The sequence below is a fragment of the Onychomys torridus genome, chromosome 6 (assembly GCF_903995425.1).
Source record: "Onychomys torridus chromosome 6, mOncTor1.1, whole genome shotgun sequence".
Classification (NCBI taxonomy): domain Eukaryota; kingdom Metazoa; phylum Chordata; class Mammalia; order Rodentia; family Cricetidae; genus Onychomys; species Onychomys torridus.
Genome location: NC_050448.1, coordinates 128,203,482 through 128,218,871, shown reverse-complemented (window position 1 = coordinate 128,218,871; position 15,390 = coordinate 128,203,482). Strand labels below are relative to the sequence as shown.

Here is a 15,390-nt window from a genome sequence, read left to right as displayed (position 1 = left end):
AGAGAGAGAAAGGAAGGAAGGAAGGAAGGAAGGAAGGAAGAAAGAAAGAAAGAAAGAAAGAAAGAAAGAAAGAAAGAAAGAAAGAAAGAAAGAAAGAAAGACATGGTTATCCTTTGCCTTACATCTAGTATCCACTTATGAGTGAGTACATACAGTGTTTGTATTTCTGAGTCTGGGTTACCTCACTCAGGATGATTATTTCATTGCTACCTTGTAACTGTAATTTTGCTGCTGTTATGAATCTAATGCAAACAGCTGATATGCAGGGTATCTGATAAATGACCCCTGTAAAAGGGTCATTTGATCCCCAGAGAGGTCATGACCCACAGGTTGAGAATCTCTGCTCTAGGAGAAGAAAAGCAAATGGAAGGTATAAATGTAGGGGAGAAAAAGGTTGATCTGTATCTGTGGATTGCATGACCATCTAGAAAGAAAATCCTAAAATAATCTGTAAAATGAATGTCAAATATAATTAATTACATTTAGCGAAGTCGTGAAACTCAGAGTCCCCGCATGGTCTAATCGTACCTGTTCACTTCGGTTCCGCTGTTGTGTGCACTAACTCATCCTTAGCTAACTTCTTGATGACAGCTCCTTTAGAAAACCTTGACTTGGAAGGGAAACATTTTTCTCCTTAGCAGCATCGTTCACATGTGTGCTCATGGGTACTTGGTCTAAATACAGGGTGGGGTAGATCCAGATAGACTGTTCGCATCAGAAGTGGGTGATAACTGGCTCTCTAACGTTGAGCAGCTCATAATTGCCATATTTACTATGTATGTGCCTGGCTCTCTCTTTCCTATGTGTCACAGCCTACACAAATTCTCGTTCATGCCATAAAGAACTCTTCATAAGAGAATCACTCCATCACACATTTGGAGGCATCTTCATTCAGCATCTGGGAACAGGTGGCCCTGTCTCTGAGAGTAGCCAGGTCATGGCAGCGTCAAGCAAACCCAGGTACACAGTGACCATTAGCAGTTTCTCCATCACCTAGTATCAAAGTGCATCTCTGCCTTATGCAGATTCTTAGGATTATCAACAAAACTTTAAAACTTTTTAAATTCAAACAAAATCAGTAGCCATTGAGCTCATGTTGTGCATGGGAAAATTGAGTCATGGAGGGATTAGGTGACTGGCTGGGATTCACAGACTGGGTGAGTGCATGAGCTATTCACTGAAGTACCTGAGTCCCTTGCTCCATACTCTCTCCCTGAGCTATTCCATCTACAGTAAAATAAAGAAAGAAATAAAGAAAACCAGCAGCAGCAACAAAACAAGTAGCAGGTGAGTCTAGACTCAAAGGACTAGAATTTGCCAGCCAGAATATCTCTGTAGTCAGATCTAAGAACATATTCAGCAGCGGGCACCCATCGTATCACAGTGGATTTTTACTTTCCTAAGAGGCAGAAGCATATTCAGCTTTTTAAAGTTCTTTGTTGATTTCAAAAGTTTGTTTTCTTTATACTGGTCTCTTGGTTTTGGTCATAGTTTTGCTGTGTAGCCCTAGCTGGCCTGGAACTGTGGAGACCATGTGTGGATCCCAACTCTGCAAGCGTGTACCATCATGTCTGTCTCATGGACATCTCTTTATGAATATTTCTCACTGCTTTTAAGTAACAGTGGATTATCAGATTCTGCTCTCCTGAGTACATGTATTTGTAGTTAAGAAAATGGCTCAGAATTACATATGAGAAAAATCTTTAAAGTATCAGTTCTTAAACGTTAGAATGGATTATTAGAGCTAACTCCTAGTTCTTCCCATTTGGAAATTCTTTGGAAGTGTGTGTGTGTGTGTGTGTGTGTGTGTGTGTGTGTGTGTTGTGTACTGACCCCAGGGCCTCACACATACTGGGCAAGTGTACCACTGAACTATATTTCCAGTCCAAAATTTTAGGATTTTTTTAAATAGAAAAATCTATCACATATCACAAATAAATTAATAAATAGAAAAATTATGGATTAAAAGTCTCTGGTAGACCTTTCTATATTTATGATTCTCTGTTAAAATTTAACAAAGAATTTTTTTGGAATTTTACCCAGAAATGTTTTACTTGAATTTCCAAATATTCTAATAAATGTTCTCTTTTAGGCAACGTGTATCTGTATAAACTCCTGGTGTCGACAGATATGTAGATATGAACCATAGGGGCTGTAGGGGATGAGAGCAGAGGAGGCGAGGAAGGGTGGGGAGAGGAAGGAGGAGAAGCAGAGGGGAGAGGAGAGAGGAGACACGTTTAGAAAGCTTTTTTAAAATCTCATACTAGTTTCTTCCCAAGTCATTCATATTTCCCAACAAGAAAACAAAAATGCGCCAAGTTAATGATGGAAATACCCTGCTAGAGTGGTCATACCCTGAGCTCCAGCTCTCTCAGGGCAATAAGAGAGCCTCCTTTTGTTCAGTGGCACCGGCACAGTTTGAAAGACCCATTCTTAGAATAGCTGTTGGCTGACAGAGCCTTGGAAAATTACCCATTTATTAATGAGATAGCAACCAAGGATTAGCTTGCCAAAAATCGCTGAAGGGTGCATTGAAAATAGGCATCAAGAATGTTCAGAAATAATTTCTTTGATTTTCATAAAAATAGCGGGTTTCATCCACTAGTGCTAAACATTAAAAATTCAACTAGCATGAAAATATGTTAGAAAAGAATGTATATGTGTGTGTTGCTTATGGTGGTCATACCGTGGGACTTAAAATAATTTTCACGTATTCCTCATGGAGCCATCTTCCTTATGCATATAAGCCAGTGGTAGCAGAAATATCTCATCTTATATACCATAGTTAAATGTCCATGGTTCTCTTATTGCTCTGCTGAGGGTCCCAAGGCTGTATCCTGGGTGTTGTAATCACTAAGCAATGGCAATTGTCTGGCCATCATAGATGTAAACCCTCTGCAAAGGAGCCAGTCCCCCAGTATACAAACAGGAGAGCTAAAGACTTTGAATTCCCATCCTGTGTTCCAAAAACAAATTATTCCTACCCTGTGTTCTAATAAACAACATTTTTACATTTATTTGTTGTCTGTGTATGTGAGAGAGACGTGTGTGTGTGTGTGTGTGTGTGTGTGTGTGTGTGTGTACATGCCACAGCATGTGTGTAGAGATTTGGAGGCCATGCAGCTCTCCTTTCAGCATATGGGTCCTGAGGATCAAACTTGGGTTGTCAGACTTGGTAGCAAGTGTTTTTGCCCACTGAGCCAAATCTACCAAGCTATTTATCAGCTCTTTTGAGGTAGAGGGGCCAGGCACTGGGAACTGAATGGATCTGATAGGCAAGCTCATGATCTTCAAGCTGTGCCCAGCTCTGCTAGTATTTTATATCTTGAGACGCAGTCTCACTAAGTTGCCCAGGTTGGTCTTGACCTTACTCTAGCTGTGGGTAGCCTTTAACATGACATCATCCTGCCTCAGCCTCCACAGGAGCTAGGATTCCAGGCCTTTGCCAGAGGCCTGTATCATTTACTTGATTTTCACTGGAGAACAAAGCTTTCCTTGCATACCCCAATGAGATGCTGATGTTTTCCTGTGCTTGAACCAGATGTGGGACTATATACACTTAAAGGCTGAGAGATGGGATGCTGAGTGGAATCCTGATGTCGTACATAACCGTGGTTCCTTCACTGGGTTGTCCCTAGAAATGGTTTGCTGTTCTCAATTTGACAGGTCCTAGCCATCAGCTTGTAAACGCTGAACCTTGAACCTTGTACCCACCACATACTGCAGAGCTGCTTTTAACCAAATGCCAGATTACAAACTACTTTTTAGGGTTTTTGTTTTTGTTTTTGTTTTTACTTTTTTTTTTCTGACACAAGGTTTCTCTGTGTAGCCTTGGCTATCCTGGAACTCCCTCTGTAGACCAGGCTGTCCTGGAACTCACAGAGATCCACCTGCCTGTCTCCCAAGTGCTGAGATTAAAGGTGTGTGCCACCACTGCCCAGCTTATGCACATGAGTGCCAGCGTCACAGGAGCCGGAGCCATAGCTCTGCCTGGAGCTGGAGTTACAGGTACGTGAGAGCCTACAGACATGGGTGCTGGCAGCCAAACTCACATGCACTGGAAAAGAAGTATTTGCTTTTAGCCACTGAGCCATCTCTCCAGCCCCACAAACCACTTTTTAAATGAAAAATATAGCATTTAACTCACTGGAACTTGGCCCTGCGCTGGCCAAATCTACTCACTTGAGAAAGAGCGATGAAAAGAGGGCTTGATGATGCCATAGGTTCCTCATTTTTGCCTATACAGCCCAGACTTGGGATAAAACCTTCCTTCCTCTTTCCGCTCAACCTGCTGTGGCAGAATTAGGGCAGTGGAACTCACCAAGGAAAGGAGACATTCCATATGGTCCCATGTGCTCAGACAAACCACCCATCTCCAGATCTCCAGGCCTCCTCTCTACCTGAGTATGCTGTGCTACATATGCTTTAGAACTGAATCCTAACTCGATGGAATTCCCTCACAGTTTCGCTGTGTTGATTTCATGTGTCTCCTCTGCACTTTAGATTGGATCCTTGTGGGTAGGGACTTTAAAATTTATAAAATAAGTAAAACTTATTTGTTTTGACTTCTTTCATCTTGAATAGTGGTTGGCTAATTAATTATATATTCAATAATTTTTTTTAGATAAAAGCAGATTCCTTTAAGTCCACTTTTGGGATTCTTACAAGCTGGCTTGTTAAAAAATAAAATAAAATAAATGAATGGAAGAACGTTTACCCCCAATTAAACAGATGTAGGAGTACTCTAAAGAGTTAATAATGTTTCCAGGTTGAACAAGTAAGAAAGTGAATGAGTCCTTTCACTAATTCTCATATGTAAGATGCACAAGAAAACATTGAGGACATCAAGTATTGAATGCATATTCTCAAACTGACTGGACTTTGTGTTTCGTGTATTGCTGATACTGTACTGTTTTGGTTTTTTTGTTTTTGTTTTTGTTTTATTTTGTTTTTTAATATAAGAGACAGAGTCACACTCTGTGACCCAGGATGGTCTCAAGTTCACAATCCTTCAGCTTCAGCCCCACCTCTGCCCTAAGTGACCAAGTTGGCAAGTATGTGCCACCATGCCCAAATAGCCTAGCTATCACCTGTAGATATGAATTTAAAGTAGCTGTCTCATCGATAAAACGGAAAGCTCATCCAGGCAAAGGGAACTGGTGTTAAGGAACAGGGTAGGTACTGACTCTCTTCCAGCAGGGAATATGTTGACTGTCTTTAACAAATTTCTTTGGAGAAAGCATTTATTTTTAGTGCATGTAAGCAGTAAGTGAATTAGCTTGAAATACAGCTATAGGAGGCAACAACTTTTTTTGAAATGTTAGCATCCTTTGGCCATACAAATCAGAATAACATATGCCTAAGAAAAAGAAACTAGGAAGCTGTAGAGATAGATCAGCAATTAAGAACACTTGCTGCTCTTTTGAGGACCCTTCAGTTACCAGCACCTCTGTCAGGTGGTTTACAACTGTCCATTACTCTAGCTCTGTGGGATCTGATGCCTCTGGACTCCGTGGGCATTTACATTCACATGCACATCTCCATATACAGACACACACTCCTACATACAATTTAAAATGATACAATCCTAAAAAAATGAAAAGAAATGGCACCAAGGATAGCAAAGGAATTAATTTATATATATATATTAATTATATATTATTATATATTATATAATTACTATGTAATATAATATATGTAATTTATAAATCTTTCATACTGTCTAATAATGTTTAGGTGAATTTTCCATTCACTATGTTAATAGAGCTGTACATAACTTCTCACCTATTTTCTATTCTTAAATTATCAGTTTGCATTTAATATACCTTTGAATTTCATTTTCCTCTAAGAAATGTGTTTAATGATCAGAAATGCACTTCAAGTTTTAAGGATTTCTCAGCTCTTCCAACACTGCTTCTGAGTAAACACAACTGGACTTCGTGTTTCGTGTATTGCTGATACTGTACTGTTTTGGTTTTTTTGTTTTTGTTTTTGTTTTATTTTGTTTTTTAATGTAAGAGACAGAGTCACACTCTGTGACCCAGGATGGTCTCAAGCTCACAATCCTTCAGCTTCAGCCCCACCTCTGCCCTAAGTGACCAAGTTGGTCAAGGAGAAAACGTATTTCTGTTGATATTTTCTGCTGGCCTATGGACTTCTAAGGATTATCCTGCTCCCCCTCCTCTCTCTCTCCCTCCCTCCCTTTCTCCCTTCCTCCCTCCCTCCCTCCCTCCCTCCCTCCCTCCCTCCCTCCCTTCTTCCTTTTCTTTCTTTTATTTTTTGAGACAGGATTTCTCTGTATAGCCCTGGCTGTCCTGGAACCCACTTAGTAGACCAGTCTGACTTCAAACTCACAGAGATCCACCTTCCTCTGCCTCCCAAGTGCTGGGATTAAAAGTGTGCACCACCACCGCCCTGCTCGCCTGGTCTTTTTGCTTCCATGAATTTATCAGCATAGTAGACAATTTGATTCAAATCGGCAGGCACATACCAAGGACAATAAATGTTCAGTGTTGGCAAGGATGTGGAGAGGGGCTGGCTTAGAAACTGGCTAGATGTTATCACCAAATCTACCAAGGAAAATCACTATGGCAATAACAGTACCAAATGACCCAATTCTTCTACCATTTTCTTCATATTGTTTTCTTTTGTCTTTGGCCTGATCAGTCATGTGTAACTTGCTCAGTATCAAGGAGTCCCTAAACCAGGAAGGTGAGGCTTGGCCCCAGAGCTGGGAAGAGCTGGAACTCTGTCCTGGCTTTCTCTCTCCTTCAGTATGACCAAGTTCCTCTGATTTTCTTCTCTTCAGTACCTTTTTTTGAGACAAGGTCTCATTGCACAGCCTAGGGTGCCCTTGAACCTGCGGTCATCCTGCATTGGCCACCCCTGTGGGTGGGAATTCAGGCTTGCATCACCGTGCCTGGCTGGTCCTTTTGTTCAGCATCAGGATTGACTGCCTAATGCTGCTAAAGGTTACCTGTAGTTCTTAGGTGATGATTAAAACCAAACCTGTAATGATTGCTTCTCATTGTTTTGTATTTGAACTCTCCATAGAAGGGGCTTGCTCACTTTCCAGATGTTCTGCCCCGTGGACTGTCACCGGCTCTCACTCTGACATCTTTATAGAACCTTAACTTCCAGGTCATAATATCAAGATATTAGTAAATATTAGATGATGAATAACCAAGTGAATGAACTAGATACCTAAATAACCATATCATCTATGGTGGGAGAATGTATCTGTGAAAAAAAATAGCCTCGTAAGTATACATTGTTTCCTTGTTCTCAATCTGATTTATATCAAACAACACCTTTAATTGTCTCTTTATTAAGTCCCTCCATATTGACATCCTAATGTACCCTGGCTGCTTTTATTGAATGAAGCCCTGTCATTAAAATCAAGCCACAGAAATACATTTTTTTCATAAGCCAACATTAATGATTATATTTTTAAACCATTGATGGTGTGCTCTGCTAGTGGACATGACTGATTTGGTTTATGACTAATTGCAGAAGAGTCAGGGTGCTCTAGATAACTATTCCCCTAATGTAGTAAAAACAACGTAGGTGCATTTCAGATTGCCCCGCTGTTGCCCCAGAAATGTGGATCAAGGCAGTGCTGTGGAGGAAAAGACAGAAACTGGAGCCAGAGGTACACACTACACCAGTACCGACCTTCTGAGAGGCTAGTCCACCACATTCATTAGCTGTGTGGAGAGCGGGAGCTCATAAGTCAAGATGAGCAACAGAGGAAAGACGAGAGGTACCACTCTCCTCCTGCCTTCCAGCACACTGACAGGCCTTGCTCCCTCCAACTGACGTCACACCCAGTCTCCCTAAAAGTGAAGAGAAGAGGTTGGGGACTGATGTGACAGTCTTGCTTTCCACAGAGAGTATTGTTCCACGTTGTGCCCTTTTCTTCTAAGACTGGGGAGCTTAACAGAAAGTCTCAGGTTAACTGGGGGAAGAGAGTAGATAAAGAAGATGGATGACCCCATGTTGGTCAGTGTCCCAGTTCATTTAACCCAGCATCTAGAATCTTCCAAATTTAATTTGGAAACATCCAGTCAAGACATAAATTACTCACTCCTTCCTACTCAGAAAGAACAGTATCGGTCCATCTCCTCTCAGAGGGGATGTGGTACAATTGCATCTGCTGAAGGCACAAGCTGAGATACATGTTGTGTTTCTGAGGCTCACAAGGCTGAGGGCCTCCTGTGACTTGCCTGGTAGAGCTGGCTCTCCCTGTGGTATGCACTCACAGGTTCTGCCTGTGCTGTGTCCTATGGTAACAGTTTGATATATACTTGTATGATCCTTTGATTAAGGTTTATCTCCTCCATCAGAGTCAGGACATGTCTGATGTGTGCTTATTGTTTGTCCTTGGTACCCAAAATAGAATCTCACTGATGAGAAGTATGGAAGCCACAAGTGAGCTAGTAGACAAATGACCATGTACTTCCTCTAGTAGCTATATCTTAGCTAACAAGGTGTCTTACTGATCCACGGGACATTTACCATTCCAGTGAGTGGGTAGTTTCCACTTGAATTTTTGAATTACTGAGGTTTCATGTTTTTTAAACAAGTCTTTTATTGTTTTTATGTGTTGCAGACATTTTCCACTGGTAGCTGACTTTTTCTTTTCTAATCATAAGAGATGTTTAGTAAATCAGACTAATTTAAGATAAACTCAGTCATGTATGTGCAGTGTATCACACTGTGTGGTGATGTGTTCTTTCTAAGATAAGCTCACTCAGATATGGTGATATTGTGTTTCCCAAAATATTGTGCACCCTAATAAACTTATCTGGGGTCAGAAAACAGAACAGTCACTAGATACAGAGGCCAGAAAATCGTGGCACACCCGCCTTTAATCCTAGCATTCTGAAGGCAGAGATCCATTTGGATCTCTGTGAGTTCAAGGCCACACTGGAAACAGCCAGGCATGGTGGCTCACACCTTTAATCCCAGGAAGTGATGGCAGGAAGCAGAAAGGTATATAAGGTGTGAGGACCAGGAACTAGACCTGGTTAAGCTTTTAGGCTTTTAGCAGCAGTTCAGCTGAGATCCATTTGGATGAGAACTCAGAGGCTTCCAGTCTGAGGAAACAGGATCAGCTGAGGAATTGGTGAGGTGAGGAAGCTGTGGCTTGTTTGGTTTTTCTAATCATTCAGCATTCACCCCAATACCTGGCTCTGGGATTGTTTTTATTAATAAGACCTGTTAAGATTCATGCTACACTCAGGTATGTGCAGTGTGCATCACACTGTGTGGTGATGGGTTCCTTCTGAGATAAGCTCACTCAGGTGTGTGCAGTGTTTCATCTGCCAGACTTTCATGGTGGCTTTGCCCATCTTGTCTCTCTACAGTTCTCATTAAAATTCAGGTGTAACCTTGGTTTCCTTTAAAAAGAAAACTGTTAAAATTAAGAGATTACATTGAATTTATAGATCATAATGAGAAGACTTGACATATATATTTGGTTTTTCAAGACAGGGTTTCTCTGTGTAGCTTTGCGCCTTTCCAGGATCTCGCTCTGTAGACCAGGCTGGCCTCGAACTCACAAAGATCTGCCTGCCTCTGCCTCCCGAGTGCAGGGATTCAAGTCGTGCGCCACTACCACCCAGCAACTTATTTTATCATCTATGTTTGTGGCTATGTTATGTGTCTCATTTTGTTTAGATCTTTAATACCCAGATCAGTATAACACTCTTTTCAGTTAAATGGTGTGTGTGTGTGTGTGTGTGTGTGTGTGTGTGTGTGGTGCATGTGTGGCACAGCGCACATGTGGAGGTCAGAGGCCAAGAATCTCTTTCCGTCATCTTCACCGACAGGCTCAACCTCGGGTCATCAGGCCCGGCAGCGTGGGCCATCTCACCTGCCCATGTGTGGTCTCTGGGACCACCGTTCACTGGACTTTTAAAAGACCTGCACACTGACATGACTTTTGTAGCTGCTGCTGTTTACCTGGTATGGGTGAGTCATGCTGCCAGGTTGGTTCCCTGGCCCGTAGTCTGCTGAAAGCTGCTCAGAAATGGTCTCCACATCATATCACTCACACACGCGATGAAGTTACGGCCCCACGAGATGGCTCCACAATTAAGGGTACTTGTGCTTGCACAGGGCGTTTGCATTTAGTATGCTCAAACCCACATTCAGAGGTAAACATATACACAGAATTTAAAAAGAAAAGAAAATTTTAGTAGATGATGAAGTCCAGTTGTCCGTCAGTCTTCCTTCCATAGTGACCTAGCCCAGACTCTGGGGAGGACCACAGAGGTTTTCGCCCGGTCAATGTTTAATGTGTGAAAGAAACCACGAGGTAGGAGGGGAGGCGGACAGTAGCCCAGTGTTAGCAGCAGTCCTCAGGGACAGCCCCAGGTCCACCCCTAGTCGTCAGTACCAGGAACAGGCAGTGCTGGGGCAGAGATTGAATGTTCCAGTTTTAAAGCCATTTGCCACCAGAGTGCAGATGTTTACAGGTTTGGGATTAACTCGGGCTAGAAAACATCCATGCTTTTTCTGTCTTTTAGTTTATGTGATTCCGGTTTTTATTCCAACTCCAATTGTCCTTTTGCTTCAGTATTTCGCTTCCTGATTTCTGACGGTGTAGTTGATCCAATTAGGTGTCTCAGCTCTCCTACCACAGCGTCATAAAGAACAGGGCAGAGAGTGACTGCTGGCTAAGAGCAAAGTATTTGAAACAAATTCCCTTTGAGCCAACACTGTGACCATGTCCTTGCTTATACAAAGGCTGATTCCTTCGAACAGAATTAAGGACTTAAAATGGAGAGAAGGAGGCTGAATTATCCATGGGATTCAGGGGAAGGACTCACTGACTTGATTCAGTGGGAGAAACAATACCGACTGTTTCAGATTGAACTGCCACGTAGACAAAAGTGGTGTTCCTGTTTTCATGCTCATGTATGTTGGATCTGGGTGCTCATTCATTCCTTCAGCTCAGACTTTCTGAGAATAACGGCCAAGGAAAGGTGTGCTGCAGATTGCATGGTCCCTTCTGTTTGGGAATACTGCCCTCCTCTGTGTGTCTCAAGCCAACTTGATGAATTCTTCTTCTGAAGTTCAAGGATGATTTTATTAGATGTTATGGGAAAGCATAGTACAGGTTAGCTGACAATCCTAGCAGCCACTGGGAAGGTCAGTGGAGGGAGAGTCACACCTTTTGAGGTAGGCACGGGATAGAAACACACAGCTTGTTCAGAAAGCAGAAAGAACTGGAATGAGGTGGGCTGTCCATCAAGCGAGGACAGAGCTCCAGAGCCTGCCTGCTGCCCTGTATGGTCTTCTGCGGTCCTTCTGCTCCTTCTGTTTGTATGTGGAGGGTCTCCACTCTTCCTCTGCAGTGAGCTTCTTCTTCCTTACAGTGCTCTTGATGAGCTTCACAGTTCCTACTCCCATTCCACACAACGGTGTCTGCTGGCTTTTCAAGACAGAATTTCACTGCGTAGCTCTGGCTGCCCTAGAACTCACCCTGTAGACCAGGCTGGCATTGATCTTACAGAGATCTGCCTGCCTCTGCCTCTGCCTGCTGAGTGCTGGGATTAAAGACTGTGAGGCCTAAGCAAGGGAAGGGCCCTGGCACAGAGGGTGGCCACCCACCACAGCTGGCTCCAGTTCCTACTTCTCAAGCTGTTGTTCTGGTTCTCACCGTTCTGTGCTTGGACTTTAGTTTTGTTTTGAATTCACGGTCATATGCCTCTCAGTTTGTACTGAGGAAAGACAGCTGACTAATCCCAGTTATAAAATTAAGTAATTTTACAATTTCACTTCAAGGCCGTTTTTCTCCTCAGTGGACTTCCATTCGTGAGAAGAAATTTTATATACGTTACTCCATTTTTCAATAAATCTAAAATGACTATTTAAAAACTCTACTAATTGAAATACCAGCTTAACAAATGCAATTTTATTCAAAGTGTAAGATATGAATCTGAAACTGTCTCTGGGAAGCCAACCGTAAGCAAAAATGTAATATGTAAAACTGCTTATGACCTTGCATATTACACAGAAGGGAGTGTCTTCACTACATTTGGAACAAAATATAAAACATGCTAGAACCAACCAGTCCAGTGCAAGGACTTAAAACTACAAGATGTTCTTACTTGCATCCGATACTGGCCTGATACTTCAAGGTTGGGTTTTTTCCCCTGTATTTTAATATGTAGTGTTATCAAACCAAATAGTTTAATTTGTTTGTCGATAATTGCCATATTCCTTACATAATTTATTTAAACTTATTTTAAATGTGTCCTTTATTGTGTCCTATAATGGTGAATATTATATACAATAATAAATACAAATTTTATAGTATAGTATTTTAGAAAAGTATAGTTTTAGCTTCAAGTAATCTTGTGATTGTATGTCATAAAAAGTACAAGTGATCTTCTAAATTTTTAAGGTTATTCAAAAGTGGTTTACATTTTGGGGTGTATTTATCTGTGTATGTCAATGGTATATGTATGTGTATGTTCCTATATGTCTGCATGTGGAGGTGGTATGCATGCACATGTGCACATATGTGTGGAAACCAGAGGTCAACCTCATCAAAGGTCAACCTCAACAAAGGTCTTCCATGGTTCTCTCCAGCTTACTTTTTGTTTTTGAGGTAGAGTCTCTCACTGGCCCTGAGCTCACTGACTCAGCTGGGCTGGCTGGCTAGGGAGCTCCAGGGATCAATGTTTCCTTAACACTAAGATTACAGACATGTACTCAATACCTGCTTTTCACATGGGTTCTGGGCATCTGAACTCAGGTCCTCACACTTGCATGGTAAGCACCTTACTGATAGAGCCATCACCTCAGCCACACATGGTTTGTGTTTTTATTTCTTTCTTTTGTTTCTAAAGGGGGGAGGGAATACTAAAGTACTGTGTTGGAAATCTCGCTCTTATTTAAGAAAATGGGCTCAGGAGGACTGAAATTTGCCAAAGGACAAATGCCTGCCAGGTGGCAGATTCTGGATGGAAACTCAAGACAGCCTCATTCTGGATGCTGCTGTCTGTCCCTTTCCCTGTGCAGCTGTGATTACAAGGCCAGGGCCCTGGAGGGAGGGAGGCAGGAGACCGCTGAGGACAAACCAATAGGTGTGGCCATCCCTGGGATAGCATGGAGTTCCATGTGGGCTAGAAGGGCACCAAGACCTTAGGGCTTCTAGATCAGAGATGTAAGAAAAGAGCATTGCTACCCAAAGAAGACAGAGGAGGAGGGAGGGGAGAGGGAGGGAGGGAGGGGAGAGGGAGGTGGGAGAGATGGGGGAAGGGAGGCAGGGAAGAGAAAGAGTTTTACTGTGATTTGGTTTAGGTAAAAAGGTCCTAAGATCAATTTTGGACTTTGCTGAGTCACAAGCAGCGTTAAGACTTCCAAAAAGGGCTGTGAGGAAGACACTGCAAACACAGGAGCGAGGGCTGCTGGGAGTCAGTGGGGAAAGCCACTGCAAGAAAGCAAGCCTAGAGATGGGAAACCATGAGTGAAGACTTGGAAAACACCCTCCTGGGAGTTCAAAGAGGAAAATTATAGGGGGGAAACAACAGAATTTAAAAACCATGTCAAAAGAGACCCAGAATCACACTGAATAAGGGAAATGGAGAGCTAGGGAGCATGGCTGAAATGTCTTGAGTTTGTCCTGGGCACTTCCTTTTATGTATGTAGTCCTCAGGATAATACACAGACATCAGTTCACACATCCACATTAGCAAATGAGGACACAAATGCATGGAGGTTCAGCTCTCTGCCCTGTTTGGTCCTGACACAAATCCTTCTAGCCTTCCAAGTCAATTTTCTTTTTCTTCCTTAAAAATCTTATTATATGTTGTCTGTGTGTATGTGTGTGTATGTGTATTCATGTGTGTGTGTGTGTGTGTGTGTGTGTGTGTGTGTGCGCGCGCGCTTTAGTTCCATGGTATGCATGAGGAGGCCAGAGGAGAACTTAGGGGGAGGTGCTTTTGTCTTTCCACTGTATGGGTCTTGGGACCAAATTTAGGTTGTCAGCCATGCTGATAAATGCCTTTACCACTGAGCCACCTCACAGGCCACAGAAGCAACTGTTTTTTAAATTGGAGACTCTTACTTTAAACCATGACCATAAACTTCTTCCCATGCTCAGCTGTATATTGCATTCCCTTCCTTGTCATGTTACCTTTTAAACACACCAGTTCTCAGTTACATAAAAAACATGGGATTTCAGGAAGGACTCTGACTGCCTGGCACTGTGTGGAAGGGAAAGGAACAGAGGGTACAGACCAGACAGCCCCAGATTCAACTTTGACCTTAGTGATGGTGTGAACTCAAAGGAGTTAGGATTCTCAAAGCCATGTTCTGCTCATGTATAAAACAGACTTGATGTTTATTGCCTTGTAGAATGCTCTCAAACTTAGTCATAATATGAAGAAATAGTTCAGCATTGGCCTTTAGCATATGGTAGCCAGCTTTAAAATGGCACAGACAGTGGTGGCAGTGGAAGCATGGATTTGCTGCAGACAGCTGTGGCCCGGTGATCATCTCTTCTCCAAAATCAAGTTGTATATGCTCTAACAAAGTGCAGACTGCATTACTCTTTATTCAACCTGGAAACATGTGAGCATAGAAAGAAAAGATGTTTTCTAAAGTATAAAGGGCCACCACATTCTGCCACATGGAGCTGGCTGTTATTTACAAGGACTGCAATGGGACTAGGTAGCCCTGGCCTTGTATCAATAGTAGCTTGGGAAATACAATGGAAAAGGCATAAAGATGCCTGTTGCTTGGCATCTTAAATACCTGTCTACCTGTCTATGTGCTTCCTACAGATCTGCACCCCTGACCTGGTGGTGTTCCTGGCTTGTGCCAACCAGAGGCTCAGAGAGAGATTAGTGAAGCGTGCAGAGCAACAGGGGCGGCCTGATGACAATCTGAAAGCCACCCAACGGAGATTAGTAAACTTCAAGCAGAACGCTGCCCCGCTGGTGAAATACTTCCAGGAGAAAGGACTCATCATGACTGTAAGTTGGCTTCTCTGGGGCATGACCACATTAGAGTGACTTTCAGACCTCTAGCCAGTCCATGTTCTCACTTAGGAAGTCTCTTGATTTTAAGAAGTGGCTTTGGGGGCAGTGTGCAGTAGCAATTAAAAAAAATTAAAGCAGTCATTTTTACTAATATCCCTTGGTTTAGCCATAATGATTTTTTAAAACCTTGCATTTTTAGTTTGATTTCTATGAAAGAGAATGTGTTGATCTTGTCTACAGTTCCATATCATCCAAGTTTAAAGTATTTTGCAGCAACAGTCTGGGTAGTTTTAAGCAACATTTACCCATTTCTCTGTTTACCACACAATATCAGTAGACTTATAGACAGCAGTTGGCATGGGATGGTAGATGAATTTTAGGTTGGACTTTG

At 42.4% G+C, this 15,390-nt stretch overlaps 1 protein-coding gene across 1 annotated transcript in view; it reads left to right on the top strand.

Annotated features, from left to right (window-relative positions):
• Ak5 (adenylate kinase 5) overlaps positions 1–15,390 on the top strand; it is a 197,974-nt gene that overhangs the window by 35,700 nt on the left and 146,884 nt on the right. Inside the window, exon 6 of the mRNA XM_036189364.1 lies at positions 14,802–14,993. Within this exon, the coding sequence (XP_036045257.1) occupies positions 14,802–14,993 (192 nt within the window). The remainder of the gene's footprint in view (positions 1–14,801; positions 14,994–15,390) is intronic.